Source organism: Pipistrellus hanaki (assembly GCF_964339955.1).
Source record: "Pipistrellus hanaki genome assembly, chromosome: 3".
NCBI classification, from domain to species: Eukaryota; Metazoa; Chordata; class Mammalia; order Chiroptera; family Vespertilionidae; genus Pipistrellus; species Pipistrellus hanaki.
The window spans coordinates 20,558,596-20,576,906 of NC_140505.1; the positions used below are offsets into that span (position 1 = coordinate 20,558,596).

The following is an 18,311-nucleotide window of genomic DNA, read 5'->3' on the forward strand; positions in this document are numbered from 1 at the left end:
ATCATAGATCCAGAGCTCTTGGAACATATTATTTAGCTTCTCTCTCCAGGGAATGTGTGAATTCTCTCTCTTTACTGACTGAAGAGAGGACTTATCACAGGAAATAAGATTCTTAAAATGTTGCCAGGACAGTGTGAATGGGAGAGAGCATCTTCTTAAGTGTGCTTTTAAATGATAGTAGTTTTTTTGTTTTGTTTTGTTTTAATCAGCAAAAGGTACATCTTCCAAATGTGTTAACTTGGCATATATAATAAAAAGTATAAAATATATTTTAGGAGTTTTGGACATGAGACATTAAGAAGTTTACAGCACAATTTAGAGTCAGAAGCAAATAAAAAAGTATCACTGGATAAGCAGCACTGTTGGATTGAAAACATTTTGCTTCCTTAATGCTTAGCTTCAGCTCATCAGTGAGAGAGAAAGAGAAAATGGACTACTAACTGGCTACTAACTGCCCGCAGAATGAGTGACCCAAGAGCAAGATGGAAGTTGTAATGTCTTTTATGACACAGCCTCAGATGTCACACTGTGATTTACACAATATTCTTTTGTTACTACGTCCGTCCAGGGGTGTGAATGACAGGTGAGGCTCATTGGGGGTCATCTTGGAGGCTGGCTACCACAAGGCCCTTTTCTATTAAAAATTTTTATATCAATTTTTAGTATAATAACTTATTACTGTCCTCGTTTGGGGCCTCTTTATTGTCCCCCCCTCCCTCCCCCCTGCTTCCTGCTGCCCCCCCCCCTTTTTTTTTTTGAGTGAAGGAGCAGGAGGCTGGGAAGTGACTTAGCCTTCAGCCAGGGTCCCTGTCCAGTTGTAGAAGGTGTCTCAAGTGCCCCGTGTACTGGCTGCTATTGCTGTCTGGAGGCTCCTCTCTCGCTGCCTCTTTCTTTATCTTGCATCAGCTTCCCAGCTCTGTGTAGGCGGTAGCTACTTTGTGAGAGAGGCAGTTGGTATTTTGAATTCTCCAATAATTATTTCTGAGGAGAACCACATTATGGTTGTTTGGCAGCAACAGAGGGAAGTTACATAATTTCACATCTCTGCACAGGAGTCCCATCTGGTAGCACGTGCCCCTTTCCCCCTTGCTCTTCCTGCTGTAGAAGACCTGTGGCCCTCTCTGATTCTGTCTGTGGTCTGGGGTTTCTACTCTGTTTGAAATGTAACCTCAAACAAATCCAGACGGTTGCAAAACTCAGATGCATCTCCTGAGTGGGAAGGAAAGACATTGTTACATGGCTCCTCTGGAGAAGGCTTTGGCTTCCTGATAGGCAGACACTTCCTGAATAATAGGCCCTGCCCTCTTACCTTATTGTAATCTTGGCCTTCAGAGGATAGGGTTTGGTTCTCTTTTTAAATGAAATAGCATGAGGTGCTGGTTTGGAAATTTGAAGTACTTGCTTCATCCTTAGTACAAGGGTTTTCAGTTTACCAAGTGGCTTTCCAAATGATTCTTTACCAGAGTCTTGTATTTTAGAGCCAGCCTCTCTCTAGCGTTAGAAGGTTATCTCTTGTCTTGAGAAAACAGCTTGTCACCTGGCTCCCTGTCTCTTACAGAAAGCAGTTACTCCCCCATCCCCCAATCCTTAGTTCTTGGGCAATGTTTTTATTTGATTCTGTTTTGGAGGGTGGGGAGGAGGAGGTTTGGACAGTTAGCTCATTATCTGGGTTGGGTCAGGGGTGTGTTTGTGTTGATTTTGTCTTTCTGCTTTAAGTGGTAACATCTTAAAGTTCTGGCATACCTAAGAGGATGTTCTGCCTTTTTCTGCCGTGACTCACCCACTTAGCACCCTGACTTGAGGCCCCAGTGATTGTCAGGTGAATGTGAGCTCTGTAGTCCCCACCCTTAGGTTCTACCCAGCCTTCTTGGGTAAAGACCTGGAAAAGACCTACTTGTCCCATTGGCTTGTCACTGGACAGTCTATATAATAAAAAAGTAATATGCAAATTGACTCCAATGGCAGAACGACCAGTCACTATGATGTGCACTGACCTCCAGAGGGCAGACGCTCAATGCAGGAGCTACCACCTGTTGGTCAGTGCACTCCCACAGGGGAGCTCTGCTCAGCCACAAACCTGGCTGACGGCTATGAGTGCAGCAGTGTGGCGGGAGCCTCTCCCACCTCCTCAGCAGTTGGACATCCCCTGGGGGCTCCTGGGATGGCAGAGGGATGTCTGACTGCCAACTTAGGCCTGATCCCCCAGGGAGCGGGCCTTAGCCAGCAGATGGACATCCCTATAGGGGTCCCGGACTGCAAAGAGGGCACAGGCCAGACTGAGGGACCCCTCAAGTGCACGAATTTTTGTGCACCGGGCCTCTAGTAAATATATAGTGTTCACTTCAACTCCATTTTAAGGATGATGCCTTTGACTAAGTGGCTGAGAACATACATATATACAATATATTTCAACTTTGGGGGAACTGGAACTCAGAGACACGAAACTAAAAAAACCTCAAACCTGCCTAAAAGCTAATGTGTATCCTATTAAGTCTCCTCGGGTCAGACCATGAGCAGAAAGGGTGGCATAGTGCCAGAATCACACTTGTTTCCCTTCAGAAGCCCTTTATTCAAACCTGGGAGTAGGGGTCGGGAGGGCAAGGGCAAGCATCTGTTTGAGGAGGAGCTGTCTTCAAAGGGAAGGAGTCACTACGTACTTTACAGCTGGTGTAGGCAGAATGGCTTTATCACTATTTGTATTTACTTTTTCTCTGTATTAAAAAAGATAATCATAGGAGAACGGCGACCTTTATATATTAGGCATTGCCTGGGCAGTAGGCACTGATTGAGCATCAACGGTGTTTTGGGCACTTGGTTTTTGCTCTGGAGTGAAAAGACAGTGTGAGACCCTCGCCGTCCTCAGAGTCTGGAGGGAGCTAGTGCCTTCTATTTCCCAGGGTTGTTGGCTTCCCAAGATGTTTTAGCAGCAAATAAATAATTATCACAGTAAATAGGTGGTTTAGCAAGGGAAGATGTGAGGGAGGAAGGTGTAAAGTCAAATATTAAAAATTAGAATTTAAAAAACCTACCCCCCTAAACAACAACAACAAAAACACAAAGCCTTTTTGAGCTTGACAATTGTCATATCTTTAGGATGGTTCATATATTTGCATATGTCTATTATATGAGAGAGGAGTGATGTCATTTATTTCACCTCCTTCTGTAAATAGATTTTATCTAACACATTGTAGGCTTTCTCAAGAGAAATGTAAAATCCCAAATTGATGTAGAAGTGAGACCTACCACCTCTCTCAAGTATGTATCCCTACAAGTGACACACATAAGAGGCTATTTAAAGCATTTTCTGAAATGTAAGCCTGTGGTGTGGTAGAAAATTTTACTAGATATTTTAAGACACTTCTGCTCTGTTACCTTCTGAGCCTCCATGTTATTTATTTATTTATTTAAAACAAAACAAAACACAACAACAGCTTTATTGAGATACCAGAGGCCTGGTGCACAAAATTCATGCACAAGCAGGGTCCTAGGCCTGGCTGGCAATCAGGGCAGATCGGGAGACTTATGGCTGCCAGCTATGGCCTTCCTTCCCTGGCTGCCGGCTGCCAGCTGGGGCCTTTGGTCATTCTTTGCTGCCTCCTGATAGTCAGCACACGTCATAGCGAGCGATCAAACTCCCGGTCTCCCAGTTGAACTCCCGGGGGGACACTTTGCATATTAGCCTTTTATATATGCAGATTATTTACATGCCATACAGTTTACCCATTTAAATGGTTTTTAGTAAATGAACAGAATTGTGCAACTGTTGCCTCAATATAATGTTTAAAATATTTATCACCGCTCCCCCACCTCATTCTACCCTCTAGTACCAGGCAACTGACAGTCTGTTTTGTGTCTCAATAGATTTGCTTGTTCTGGAATTTTATATAAGCATGTACTCTTTTGTGACTAACTACTCATCATAATGCTCTCAAGACTCATTCATGTTTTAGTATGTATTAGTACTTTATTCCTTTTTATTGTCAATTAATTCTCCACTATATGGCTATACCACATTTTGGGGCTATTATGAATAGTACTAGAGGCCCGGTGCATGGGTGTGTGTGTCTCAGCCCAGCCTGCACCCTCTCCAATCTGGGACCCCTCAAGGGATGTCTTAACTGCCCTCTCACAATCCAGGACTGATGTCTCACTACTGCCTGCTGCCTGCCTGTCTGATTGCCCCTAACCGCTTCTCCCTGATAGCTTGATCACCCCCTAACCACTCCCCTGCCAGCCTGATTGATGCCTAACTGTTCTCTGTCAGCCTGTTTGCCCCCAACTGCCCTCCCTTGCAGGCTTGGTCCCTCCCAATTGCCCTCCCCTGCTGGCCATCTTGTAGTGGCCATCTTGTGTCCACATTGGGGCAGCCATCTTGTATGTAGGAGTGATGGTCAACCTGCATATTATTCTTAGATAGGATTGCTGTGAATATTTGTGTTCAGGTTTTTGTGTGGATAAATGTTTTCATTTCTCTTGGGCTTATACCTAGTAGTGGAATTACTGGGTTGTAAGGTAATTTTTTCTAATATTTTGAGGAACTATCAAACTTCTTATAAAGTTACTGTACCATTTTACATTCCTACCAACAGTGTATGAGGGTTTCAATTTCTCCATGTCTTTGATAACACCTGTTGCTATCTGTCTGATTGTGGCCTTATTATTAAGTGTGGAGTAGTATTTTGTGGTTTTGATTTGGAATTTTCCTAATGACTAACAATGTTGAGCATCTTTTCATGTACTTGTTGGCTGTTCGCATATCTTTTTAGCAAAATGTTCATTCATATTCTTTGCCTACTTTTTAGTTGGGTTGTTTATCTCTTTATATTGAATTGTAAGTACTTTATGTATTCTAGATACAAATCTTTTATTAGATATATGATTGTCAATGTTTTATAGTCTGAGTTGTCTTCACGTTTTTGAGATTATCATTTGAAGTTTTTTACATTTTTAATTTTGATAAAGTTCAAATATTGCTGTCATATCTAAGAAGACTTTGCCTAACCAATGGTCTTGGAAGAGGTAGAGGTGGAGCACGTTGGGATTGGAAATAGGGACCCTAAGGTGAAATTGAGATAAGAGAAATGGGTAGAATGGGGTTAAGTTTTGAGTAGAAAAGATTTTTCTCCTACTATGAAAGATTCTGGGCCTCTGAATATCAGTTTTATATGTCTTTATCTGTTTAAAATGAATAATTCATGCTTGAACATGCTGTTCTTTCCTTTGTTTTTTCCCTACACCGTGTCTTTGAGGTCATTGTCAATTAATTCTCCACTATATGACTATACCACATTTTGTTCACCCAAAATGAACATTTGGGTTATTTCCACCTTGGGGCCATTATATATTAGCATGTTACTTCATTTTTAACACCCATATAATATTCCAGTGTAATGTTGCATCTTAAATCATCTGTTAGTCTCCTATGTTATAATAGCACAAAAAAGTGAATATTTTTCAATATCAGACTTAGGTGAACATCTTCATCCTTGTACATGTATGTATTTAGACTTCTTTATGTGCACATTTAAAATAAATTTCATAACAATACTGCCTGAAAGATTCCCATGATGCTCTTTACCGTGGAATGTATGAGATTGCCTATTGGCCCTCTTGCTTAGCAGCTGTTACTGAGTATCATTGATATTTTAAATTTACAAATCTGATAGGTTAAAAATGGTATCCTGTTTATTAATTGTGTATGAATTTAAAGTGAGTATATTTAAAAAATTTGTTTTGGCCATTTAAAAAAAAAATGCTTATTTGTATACCCTTTGTCGTATGGAATTTATTAATTTTAGTTTAATGGAAGGCACCAGGAGTATTACTTTACATGGGAAGTAGTGAGGAGGATTGCTCTGGTTGCTTACTCCCTCCAATTTGTAAAGTCCTTAAGAACTGAAATTCTGCCCAGCCTGGTGTATCTCAGCCATTGAGCATCGACCCAGGAACCAAGAGGTCACCAGTTCAATTCCCAGTGAGGGCATATGCACAGGTTGCAGACTCAATCCCCAGTGGGAGGTGTATAGGAGGCAGCCAATCAATGATTTTCTCTCATCATTGATGTTTCTATCTCCCTTCCTCTCTGAAATCAATAAAAATATATTGGGGGGGGGGGGGAGGAGAACTGAAATTCTTCCTGTGTGTTCTCTAATTCTCTAATTCTGACTGCATGAGTTTTTGTTTGTAAAATGCTGTCACCATGCCTACACAGTAGTCAGTGCTCAACTTCCTCTCTTTTCTTCCTTCACATTGTTTTTTCACTTTATGCCAGATTTTGTGGGAGGCAACTTATTGTCTAGTGATGATGACTCCGGTGTTTCCTGCACATCTGGTATGTGAGCCTGTCTAACAGGGCTTCACTGTGCCTGACCTTCGAATGGGGCCATCCCATGGCCAGGGTCACTGGGCAGGCTAGCAATTTGGTTCCCCCTTCAAATCAATGTATTTTAAATATCCAGTAGTTATTAGAGGAGAAGAGCTTCTGGAAATAAAGAGTGGATAACATTCTGCAGACTTAGGCCAAATTTTGGCTGCCTTCTGACCTTATAACTACTCTGCACAGCAAACCTGAACCACCCTTCAGAAAAGGAAGTTATTTTCTGAAGCTAATTTCTGGAGGTTGATTCTTTTCCAGGGTAGACTGCCCAGCTCATTTCCTACCACACCCAGTGTGCTGACTAGACCATATCCCCCTGCAACTTTCACTTAATACTTAGTGTCCCTTTAGTCCACCCTTTAGTGCAATCTTAATGTCAACATGTATGAAGTAAGGTGACTGAATTTTGTTTAAACATATCTATTTGAACTTGTGTTTTAGTGAGTGTTCCCTCTCAAGGATTTAGTCCACACTTGAAATTGCTTAAAACAGCACTTGTAACACATTCCTTTTGGGTGTTCTCAGAGGTGACAAGTTTCATACTTTGATGTTGAGATTTCTCCCCTCCCCCTCCTCCAGTAGTTTAAGGGTTTCTAAATCCCAGTGCAGTGATTGGGGGCAGGGATTGAAGTTATAACTATACAGTAATGAGAGGGGTCCTTGTGAGGTCCCTAAACACAGTGGCTCCTAAATGGTAAGCTGTGGGTTTTCCCCACCAAGCAATGCTCTCACATGATTTATCACTGAGTTTCAGAGTCTTCATGGACCCTCTGAAAATTTATCTAAGAACCTTTTTGAATTATTGTAAAAGACATTCATTTTCATGCATTGGTTCTGAGATTTTGTTTTAAGACTTTTGCCTTAGAATCAGACCTTGTATCTTAGGCTTGGATGCGAGATACTATTTGTGGATTTTGAAGTTAGAAAAAGGCGAGGGTGTGTATCTGTGCCATACAGGAAGCCTGTTTAAATTTTGGCAGCTTCCTCACTTTGCATATCAAGTATTAGAAACCCATAAAGGGGACCATTTCTAGCTATAGGACAGGAAGTGATAGATCTAAAAGGAGCTTGCAGACAATGCTTCACGAAAAAGTTAAAACCTGAGGGGGGAAAAGTCAAGCATACTTGAAAATAATGCCAAATCTGAAGTAACACACATTGTTTTCTTTCTTCTAAAATGAGATATACATGTGAAAGCAACTAGTCAGTTGGTTCTCAGTATATGTCAGCTAAATACATTTCAGAGTTTCAAATACATTTTTTGATAATGGCATTTCCCTTCTTCTAATCTAAGGCTTTTAAGGTTTTTCATAAGCTTGTATTTTAACGCAGTATATTTTCATTATACAGGAGTGCAAACCTGAATGTATAGCTGTTACTTTAATCTTTAAATTTTTGGCATTTCATGCCTTTTCTCTTAAAAATATTATGAAGGGCTTGGGGAACATTTCTTTTTACAGAATAGTCTACATCCTGAATGAACATCTGCTGTTTGAGAGCATCCTTGGATGATTCATACAACCTTGTAGATTTATGGGAGTCTGACTATGGGAAGGAAGTTTCATTAACAGTAGCAAATGTGGCGGAAGTGGAAATGGTGGTCTATTTTTAAATTTCCTCTGTGTTTGCTTTGAATTGGTCTACTGATCTAATCCTTCTCTGTGTTCACTAAGCCACCAGGCAGTGAGGTACTTGTCAGACTCATCAAACTCATTTCCAGGAGGGAGCTCTTCAGTTCTCTGGAGGAAGGTTTTAAGGAATCCAGGATCTATTAAAAATGGAAGGATGAAGAGAAGTTGGTTAGTTACACAACAGTGCTTTCAGATTACAGACAGGGACTGAGAGCTATGGCTAGACCTTTTCACTGATGAAGTTCGGGAACTGGAGCCTACTGAGAAAGGGTGTTTACTTCTTAGTTAAAGTTACCTGTGGTGTGATGCTTGAAGTTTAGGTTCAATGGCAGCATTTAGGAATGTGGGTTCAACTGGTGTTGGACATGAACTGTTTCCACAAATAAAAAAAAATCTTATGTGAGTTATGTGATTAATTAGTTTTCTTGGTTGATGTTCTCGTGATTCCCAAAACAGGTTTAAGTCAATGAGCAGTCTTCTCCTGCCCCATCAGTACTTCCTGCTGGTGACTGAAGATATAGACCAAGGTGGGGTCTGCAGTGCTGAGTAAAGGACTGACTGGCAGGTTTACTTATCTGGCTCCTGGCTTGAGCTAGCCAAGACATGCTAGGCGGGGTGGTGTCTTCTTGGTGGAGCTCCTTTCCCTCCTGCTTAGTGTGGGGGGCTGAATTCAGATGAGGGTGTTGGTTTTCCTTCCCCAGCGCTACAGGAGGAAGCCACTGCCAATCTCAGTCATAAAACAGTCATGTAAAAAGGTGTGTGAGTACTTTACAAAACTTTTTCAGTGATGCTCAGGTTTGATCCAGGATTAGGATTAGGATTTGGATCTGAGGTTCCTTTAAAGTCATGTGATACAGTGATAATAATCAGTGTATTCAGTTTTTGCTGCTACTGTATCATTTTTTTCAGATATTTAAGTCAGGAAAGTATGATTTTAGTTTATGCTTTAAAGAAGTACCTTCATTACAACTTCCTAATTAAAGCAATTCTCCTACTAAGACCCCAATTAAAAATAATCTTTATTTTTGACAAATGCTTTGAGAGAATTCCTGATCCATCTCAGAGAGCGCTTCCAAAGAAAAACTGACAATATTATTTTTATGACTAGTCTAAGCGAAATAAGGGCTATTTGTTTTTAAAGCCATTTCTGTGTCTGCTCTTTCAAATTCGTTTTTTTTTTACTTGGTTCTTTTAGGTTTTCACTCTAAAGAGAAGTTATTCTGAGCTGGCTGAATTAATTTTGAAGAAGTTGAATTATTTAAATTCCATTTTGGGGAAGAGGGAGCACTCATCTTTAACATGCAAAAATTAAAATCTGCTTGCTTTGTGAAATTCAGAACCTGAAACTGTTAGGCAGTGCCTGGGAACTGTCAGTGCCAGATCCCCTGCACCTGAGCTTCCAGCATCTAAAGTTTCTTCCAGATCAGTCATTTTAACCTATAGAATTTTAACATCAATCAATATGCTTTTCAGTGCACCATGATGCCTTTTCCTACGGAACTCTGCTTGGTATAATTATTATTTGTATAACTTGGATAATACACAACTTGGGATGGGAAAATTCACTTTTGGGTGCAGTACCGGCTCTTCCTTTTGTGGTTGTGCTGCCATAGAGATGCTTAACAAAAGCAAAGAGGAAAGAGCCTATTTGCCTATGTGGATTTAGCAAGTAGAGAATACTTATCAATGCCAAAAAGATCATTCTTTAATAGATGGCTTTTGTGTTTTGTTTCAGACTCACAAGAAGTTGATGTACAGCTGATAGCAGAAGTGGTTGCAAAATGTTCGTCTGAGACTCATTTTAGACCCACAGAAAACGAGGTTTCACAGCAGGCTATTGATTCTTACTCAGTTAGGGATTTCAAAGAAGAACCTGAACATGATATTAGCAAAATTTCAGTGGTGAGGCCATTTTCAATAGCAACCAAGAAGTCCACGGATAACTCAGAGGCAGCTCTTGGAACAGAAGCAGCATATGGCTGTGTAACGGCCATCTCCGGCGAGGCTCTGCCCTCCAGCCCGCCAGAAGCCACCCAGGACAAGGTGATGACAGAAAGCACCATGGGGGTTACACTGGAGGCTTCCACAGAAGCTGACCTGAAGAGTGGTAACTCCTGTCTGGAGTCAGGGCCCAGCAGAAGCAAGCTCAGAAAGCCCAAACCCATCTCTCTGAGGAAGAAGACAGTTGGCGAGTTCTCAGAAACTTCCATGGAGGGCATGCCTCTCCCCCAGGCATCCCATCCTGATGAAATGGATGGGAACACAAGTCCTTTGCTAGGAGATGCCAGGACTCAGAAATCTGCCCCTGACACTAGGGAAACAAGCAGCACTCCCAGCAGTGACACCAATGATTCCGGGGTGGAGCTGCTGGAGGAGTCAAGGAGCTCACCTCTGAAGCTCGAGTTTAACTTCACAGAAGATGTGGAAAATGTAGAGTCCAGGAAAGGCCTTCCAAGAAAACTTGGCAGGAAACTGGGTAACAAACTGCCTCCAAAGGCACAGAAAGATGGCATCAGTAAGCCCGGAGGCACCAAAGGTTCAGAACCACCCCCGGACCAAGCCACAGATGATGCTTCTCTCTGCCAAGAGTCTTCTAAGCAGAATCCCAGTTTTGGTCCCCTGGGTGGCCAGTCCACACCGCAGGACTCCCCTCCCCTCTCCTCTAAGGGATCCTACCACTTTGATGAGTCCACGGATCCCTTTAAACCAACTACAGCTTTAACAAATGGTGACTGTTCTCCTGCTGGTAATCATGTTAATGAAACCTTAGAATCACCCAAGAAGGCAAAGTCGCGTTTAATAACGTGAGTGATGAGGGGTGTGGGTGTTGTGTTCTGTGTACACTCTGAAAGTTTGGCAGCCGGCTGCTGTGGGTTTTGGGGATCTGGAGTTCTCTTTGAGGTGCAGGTGGGCAGACACAAAGCTTACGACTTCATATTGCAGTCTTCACTTAAGCCAGGAAAGTACGTTTGTTTTAAAGCAAACTTTTGTGTGGAATCAAATACCAGAGGTTTCCTTTCTTGATATCTGCGTGGTTTATGAATCCTCAGCTTATTCACCTGAGCTCTTCCCTGCAACACCTCCCCAGCCCCCCTTACTTTTGGTACTTTTGTCCTTTTTAACAAGATAGGCAGGTAGAGATTTGATGGTTTTCTGAAATCTTATCTGGGCTGTCGGGATTCGCTTTACTTACAGAATTCATGTTCAGATTCTCTGTGGATAAAACAAAAACTCCAAGCCTACAGATTACCTGTTTAATGTCAAGAACTAGTAGAAAATGGTCCAAAAGGGTCTTATGGAAGTTTTTCACTTAAAACAGAAAACTGTGATTTTTGTTGGAAACCAACCCCTGAAAGTTGGGGAGAATTCTTATGTCTTTATGGTTAACTTGTGGTTCCATCAGCAAGGAGGTGAATTTCCAATAAGAATCAAGAATATTTTAAAGGATGACAGAAATCTGACTAGTCCTTTGTTGTGTGTTGTGACACCACCCCTGCCCTACCCCTTGCCCTGGGAAGTCTGGAGCCACTTTTGCAAGATCCTTGGAGTTTTCAGAGTGATTACCTCAGGCCACAGTACATGTCAAGTTTCAGGTTAAATTTGTTACAAGGTTCCCTTATCACAAAACGAAATGGTTACAATACACCCCTTTGTGACCCCAAGGCATTTTGCTGAACATTGAATATAAGAGAGACCAATGACATAGAGGATGAAGTATGAAAAGGGAAGTTGAAAAGAAATATGTTTTTAATTGTCACCATAGATCATTAGGGAAGCAATTTTTAGTATTACTTTTACTTTTAAAAAAAAGTGGTGGATGGTGTGATATATTATGCTAAAGGAAAAGGTTTAAAGAACAGAAAGTATCAATCTGGACCAAGAAGCTCAAGCAATGTAGGAATCAGTTCTTCAGCAACTTCAAAATATCTAGGGAAATAAGATGCCAGTAATTATTGTTGATTTATTCTCTGATTATACACTGAGTGGCCATATTATTATAACCTCTGAACGCATAGTAATCTCGCCACTCAGTGTGTGTGTGTGTGTATGTGTGTGTGTGTGTGTGTATTTTTTTAGAAGCCCAGTGCATGAATTTGTGCATGGGTGGGGTCCGGCCAGCCTGGCCAGGGGGAGGGGACATGGGCAGTTGGCCAGCCTGCCTGCTGGTCGAACTCCTGGTCGAGGGGACAATTTGCATATTAGCCTTTTATTATATAGGATATACACTGAGTGGTCAGATTATTATGCGTTCAGTATGCGTTCAGAGATCATAATAATCTGGCCACTCAGTGTATAGGGGCCGTTAAATGGTTGCTGAAAAAGATGATTGATAAGGTGTCCCCAAAATGCTCTTCTGTGGCTGAGGTTAGTTACAGTGCTTGGGGTATGCATTGGCCAGGTCATTACCTTGGTGCTTCTTGATATGGGGTATCCTATATATGGGGTGTCTCTACTTAGCAAGGTTGATAAGTCATTTCATTTGGGAGCCTTCCTTCCGACACATGTTGAAGGCATGTAGCCATTACATTCACATTAGATGAGGTTAAATCTAGATCAAAGGGAGGGAAATCGATCTATACCTTATTTTCCATAGCAAGAAGCACCCTTCCCTTGAGTCCTACCACCCTCACCTGGTAGCATTGTCCTCCTAATCTGTTTTTGGTGAATGGACTTCTTGATCTAGTAATATACCTTACAGATTTTAAAAAAATTCTATGCAATCAAAACTCTTGCCTCCAAGGTTGCTTGACCTCTGTGTAACTGGGATTTTGTTTAGCAAAACCCTTCATTGGTAAGGAAGACTGAAAATATACATGTGGTGGTAGAACTAGTGGAGAGTTAGAAGTTCTGTTAGCAGGGTACTTGTGTTATTTTTTAAAAGATGTATGTAATTGGTGTCTCAGATTCTTCTGTGAAATGGAGAAAACATCCTATGATTAGGATTTTTGTGGACCAAATAAGGTATGGAAAATCAGGTGCCTTAGTGACAAATACCTACAGCAGATATAAGCAGATACATCTTCAACTATATTTTTATTCACACATTGCCTTGGATGACTAGACATTTAAGAGTAAATGTGTTCAGCAGGGAAATGTTTACTTTTTCATCTGTAAGCTTGAGTATGTGGCATTTCTGAATGTTTCTATCACCCTTACTCATTAGAGATGAGGTTCCTGACAATCATTCACTCGCCATTGATAACATTCATAAAAATGACATTTTAAATTTGTATCTCACCTCATAGAAAGAACTTTGCAGCCCGACTAGAGATAAATATCTCAGGCTTTACATGATTCTTTTCTCCATCTGTGTGTCTCTTTCCTGTTTCTAATTTTGTTGGTGCATCAGGACTACTGAACAAGTGAAATTTCTCTGTTTTCTGTTGTAAGTACTCCTACAGTGGTTTCTTTCTGTCCCTGAGACTGTTGGCAGTTCCTCTTCCCTCCTCCTCAGACCATCTCTCCATAGCATGTTGGCTTCCAGTTCTGAGTTTGACCTTCTGTTTATTTTTTGCATTTCATTTGCCACTTCATGAGTCAGCTTAGCCTTGTGATTGTCTGTACCTGAAGGAGTGGCGGTCGGCCTTCCAACCTTAGGTGCGTGAGCTTGCGCTCTCTGCCTTGGCAAGCCTTGTGTGGCGCTTTGATACTGAATGCTGGCTTGGCCCCAAAGATCATCTGACAGGGGTTTCAGACACTGCTCTGCTATTTAATGTTGGAAATAATTGACTTTCTTGATAGGATAAGGCTACTGGTTGGAGCAGGGGATGAAATGGAGACATCATACTACGATTGGGATTCTGATGGACCGACTTGAGTTGGGTGGCAAGGGGGTGGCACTCAAGCAGTAGGAAAGAAAATCACGAGCCAGGCAGTGGTTGTATGCATTTTATCGTAACATATATGCTTGCCTTTTTTTGTTTGTTTCCCCACACAAGGGAAAAAAGTTGCTTTTTTTTTTTTTTCATAGTGGCATTACTGGAAATTTTAAGTTCATCCAAACAAAAGAATTTGAACTAGTTTTTGGATAGTAAATTATGCGCTAGTTTAAATAACTGTTGATTTGAGTTTTCCCTGGTTCCGGCCATAACGTTCTTTCCATCTTACTACTTAATAGGAATGGTGATAGTTTACACAGATATTTTCCTTTTTATACTTTCTGTTAACCCCAGTTCTACTCTGTTAGCACACATGCCCGGAGTTGTTTTATTAGACTTCTTATGGCTTTTAGTACAATAAAGAATTTTTAAAGAATCTAGTCCAGCGTGGTAATTTTTCTAACAAATGCCAAAGCCCCAGTGAGTAAGGATCAGATGAACCGAATGTCTCTGCTAAGGCTGCTTTCTCAAAGGCTGTGGTATGTAATGAAAAATTGTAGAAGCTCATGCGGAGGTCTTTTCGGAGAATGGATTGACTGTAGTTCTTTGCTTGCCCCGCATCTCAAGAGAAGATTCAGAGATGTAAAAGCTGCTCCCATCTCTGACCTGTAGATGTATGACTTATGTGGTGCTGTATGCCTTGGCTTCTGTCTGCACACACTGCTCTCTCTGCTCCATCTCATAGCTCAGAAGTTGTCAGTGAGATTCCCAACCAGCCTGGTTAATTTGTTTTTTCTTTCAGGAGTGGCTGCAAGGTGAAGAAACATGAAACGCAATCTCTTGCTTTGGATGGGTGTTCACAGGTAAGTCTGTCTATCACCAGAACATCTTTTAGACCATTTGTCCCCAAACTACGAATGCATCCCCTCTCCCCCTGTGGGGGGGCGGGGGGGAGGGAGCGTGGTAGTTAACGGAAACTTCCCACTGGGTACTGGAATATTTGGCTTTAAGAGAACCAAAGTCCTAAACTGATCTGAAAAGACCTCTCAAGACAAGGCAACCCTTTCACAATTCCCCTTTTCCCATTATTTTAAGGTTCTCTCTCACCCATTTCAAATCTTACCACTGGGTGTGAAATCTCTGGGGCACCAAGCAAAGGGGAGATTTAAATATTGATGAAGGTTTTAAGGAGGTGATTGACTCCAGTGAGCGGATACTATTGTTTTAAAGTCAGATGATTTTCCAGCTCATCACTTTCAACCAAATAAGAAGACCTGAGTTGATGGAAGTGAAGTAGACTTAGAAGTACAGGTTCAGAGAGGAAAAGGAATGATGTACATTTTTGACTCCTTAAAGAGGTTGTTTGTGTCCAATTTTAAATACATTGTAGGATATCAAATCATTAGAATAACTACATTGAATTAAGCAAGGTAGTATTTAAACTATATTAGATATTATATCCTTCAAAATTATTTAAACCTATGCTGAACAGTTTTTAGGTGGCACTTGAAAATACAGTGGGGTACGCAGATATTTTTTGGTTTAATTTAGGAGGTTTATGAGCAAAATATTTGAAAACCACTGCCTTGGGACACTTAAACATCTTTCTAATAAATTTAGGCTAGAGAAGGTTAATTTGTCAAACCTCAGATTGGAAGCAGAACAGCTAGGTACTAGAAAAAGGCAACATTCTATGATTGAAGGACTCCAGCTTCTTGCTTGATCTGTACTCAGATCTGTGGTTAACTCAGATCAAAAAGTGGCTGGCTGCTCTGAGATGTCCCTTTCCCCACTTAATGGTAGCATCTTCTCTGTTGCATCTCCCAGGATGAAGGAGCAGTGATCTCCCAGAATGCAGACATTTCTAATAGGGACGGCCATGCTACCGATGAGGAGAAACTGGCATCCACTTCATCTGGTCAGAAATCAGCCGGGGCCGAGGTGAAAGGTGAGCCAGAGGAAGACCTGGAGTACTTTGAATGTTCCAATGTTCCCGTGTCTGCCATAAATCATGCGCTTTCATCCTCAGAAGCAGGTATGGAAGTACATATTCATCTTTCCAATATATATAGCATGGAAATGCCTGAAAGCCTAAAGTCGAGATGCCTTAGAGAGATTAGAGAATTTGGATTCTGATCTAAGCTTTGCTTCTTCACCTAGAAAAGAGACACAAAATGGTGTCTTATCAAATGGGGACATATGGATTAGTGTGGCAGGATGTGCTGGGGGCACTAATGCATGGGACTGCTTGATGTTTTTTATAATTTATTTTAATGTGGCCACATCTCAAAGTATAGTGGCCTGTAACCATGATGTGATTATTGTGTTCCTTTTCAACTTACAGAAATAATAATAACTAACGTGTAATTCCTTACCATGTGCAGGCATTGTTCTAAGTGCTTTATGTGTATTAACTCACTGCTCTTTGTTATGTATCATTTTCCCCCCATTTTTCAGAGAAGAAAAGTGAGACATAGAAGTTAAGTAACTTGGCCAAGGTTATTAAATGGCTAGTAAATTGTAGAACTAGGATTTAGACTTTAGCAATAGGTTCCATGGTCTTTTAATCAAAAGTTTGTTTTCATTACACTGGACCAGTGGTTGGCAAACTGCGGCTCTCTTGACTAATGAGTTTGCTGACCACTGCACTAGACCATTATAAATTGTCCTGCTCACAGATGTGGTAGACTGAAATTGACCAATGTCCTATAAAACCCTTCTTAATGTCCAAACAAGAACCTAGATAGACTAACTTTCTTGCTAACCTTCTTGCTGTTGGACTCTCAGAACATTCTAGAGCTGAGACCCTCCTTCTAGGTCCCAGGTTGTATCTGTGATCCTAAACTTGACTTGTGAAATGTTTAGAACCATGTTCCTGACTACATTAAACATTACTTAAAAAGCAACATAGTTTAATTTGGCATTTTTAGACCTAGAATTTAAGAAATCATGATCTCATCAACCAAGGGAAATGGGATGGGAGTCAGGATTTTGTGAGAATTACTCTTCCAGCCTCCTCCCTGCCCCCAGATCTCAGTTTTTCATCTATAAAATAAACGTGGCAGGCACTAGTACAGATTTCCTCCCAGGCCTCTTTCTGCTCTGACTTCTTTCCCAAGACTTCATTTGCCATTTCCCATTTTACCACCTTACTCAGGCAGGCTACACTTACTTCTTTTATGTGAAATATCTTTCTTTGCCATCTCTTATAGAAATTCTGCCCATCCTTTGGGCCTATTTCAAAAAATGTCACTTGGCTCCCACCATGCTTTATGCTCCCAATGCGTTTCTTCTTACTGTTCCTGTTTTGTGTTCATTATAGAAGGGTATCTTTGATAAACTCCTCAAGGCTAAGGACTATGAGTGATTCATCTTTGAATTTCCTCGGCGGCAGGTGCATAGTAGATATTTGTTGAATTATATTCTTCTTCACTTGGAGGAAATTCCTGCAACAGAAATTTGTAGAGCTGGGGTTCTGTTAGATACAGTGCTGTCCTCATAGTGGTAGGTAGTATGTCACTGTGTGTAATGATCATCCATATCAAGGGAGAAGCAGAAGCTGTGCTCATGCAGTAGGAGTGTGAGGTGGACAGCTGTCAGGTGAATCAGAGAACATTTATTGGGAAAAGTCACCTTGGAGCTTGGTGTTGATAGATACAGACATAGATGTGCACCAGAGAATGAGGATCTCTCTCAGGGTTGGGAAGGAACCTGCCATGTGGGTAAAATGCCCCGTAGCCTATGAGTACAAGGTAAGTGGGAAAATGAAGTGGTACTGAGGATTTTGGGCTTGCTTCTGTAGGTGGAGGGAAACCACTGAAGGTTTTTTCATTATTTTTTTAAATACATTTTTGTTGATAGCAGAGAGAAAGGATGAAGGAGAGAGAGAGAGAAACATCAACGATGAGAAAAAATCATTGATCGACTGCCTCCCTCACTCCCCCTACTGGGGATCGAGCTCGAAACCTGGGCATGTGCCCTTGACTGGAATCGAACCCAAGATCCTTCAGTCCACAGGCTGACACTCTATCCAGGAGCCAAATCAGCTAGGGCTATTGAAGGTTTTTAAGCAGAGTAGTGATAGTCACATTTGTGTTTTTAAAATAATTCATTATAGATAGACACTATGCTAAAATAATAATTTGTTATTGCTTTGTGGGAGATTGTAGTAGTATAGAATTTTAAAATATTTTAAAATTGTCTTCAGTCCTGGCCAGTGTGTCTCAATTGGTTGGCCATCATCCCGTGCACTGAAGAGTTGCCAGTTTGATTCCCAGTCAGGACACACGTCCAGGTTGCAGGCTCTAGTGCAAGGTGTATAGGATGTTTCACTCTCAATTGGTCTCTCTCTCCTTCCTTCCATTTATTCTTCTCTCCCTCCCCCCCTCTCTCTCCCTTCCTCTCTCTAAATATCAATTAAAAAATTTGTCTTCAGTGAGAGCATATTCCTTTCATTAGAAAACGTGTAGTGTTAGGTTTTTTAAA

At 41.2% G+C, this 18,311-nt stretch overlaps 1 protein-coding gene across 7 annotated transcripts in view; it reads left to right on the plus strand.

Moving 5' to 3' along the window:
• TACC1 (transforming acidic coiled-coil containing protein 1) overlaps nt 1–18,311 on the plus strand; it is a 78,890-nt gene that overhangs the window by 39,492 nt on the left and 21,087 nt on the right. For 2 of the 7 annotated variants that reach the window (XM_084879739.1, XM_084879737.1), the window contains exons 3-5: nt 9,743–10,811; nt 14,629–14,689; nt 15,654–15,861. In XM_084879739.1, coding sequence (XP_084735865.1) covers nt 9,743–10,811; nt 14,629–14,689; nt 15,654–15,861 — 1,338 coding nt within the window. The remainder of the gene's footprint in view (nt 1–9,742; nt 10,812–14,628; nt 14,690–15,653; nt 15,862–18,311) is intronic. The other 5 variants (XM_084879740.1, XM_084879738.1, XM_084879743.1 and 2 more) reach the window with 3 other exon arrangements.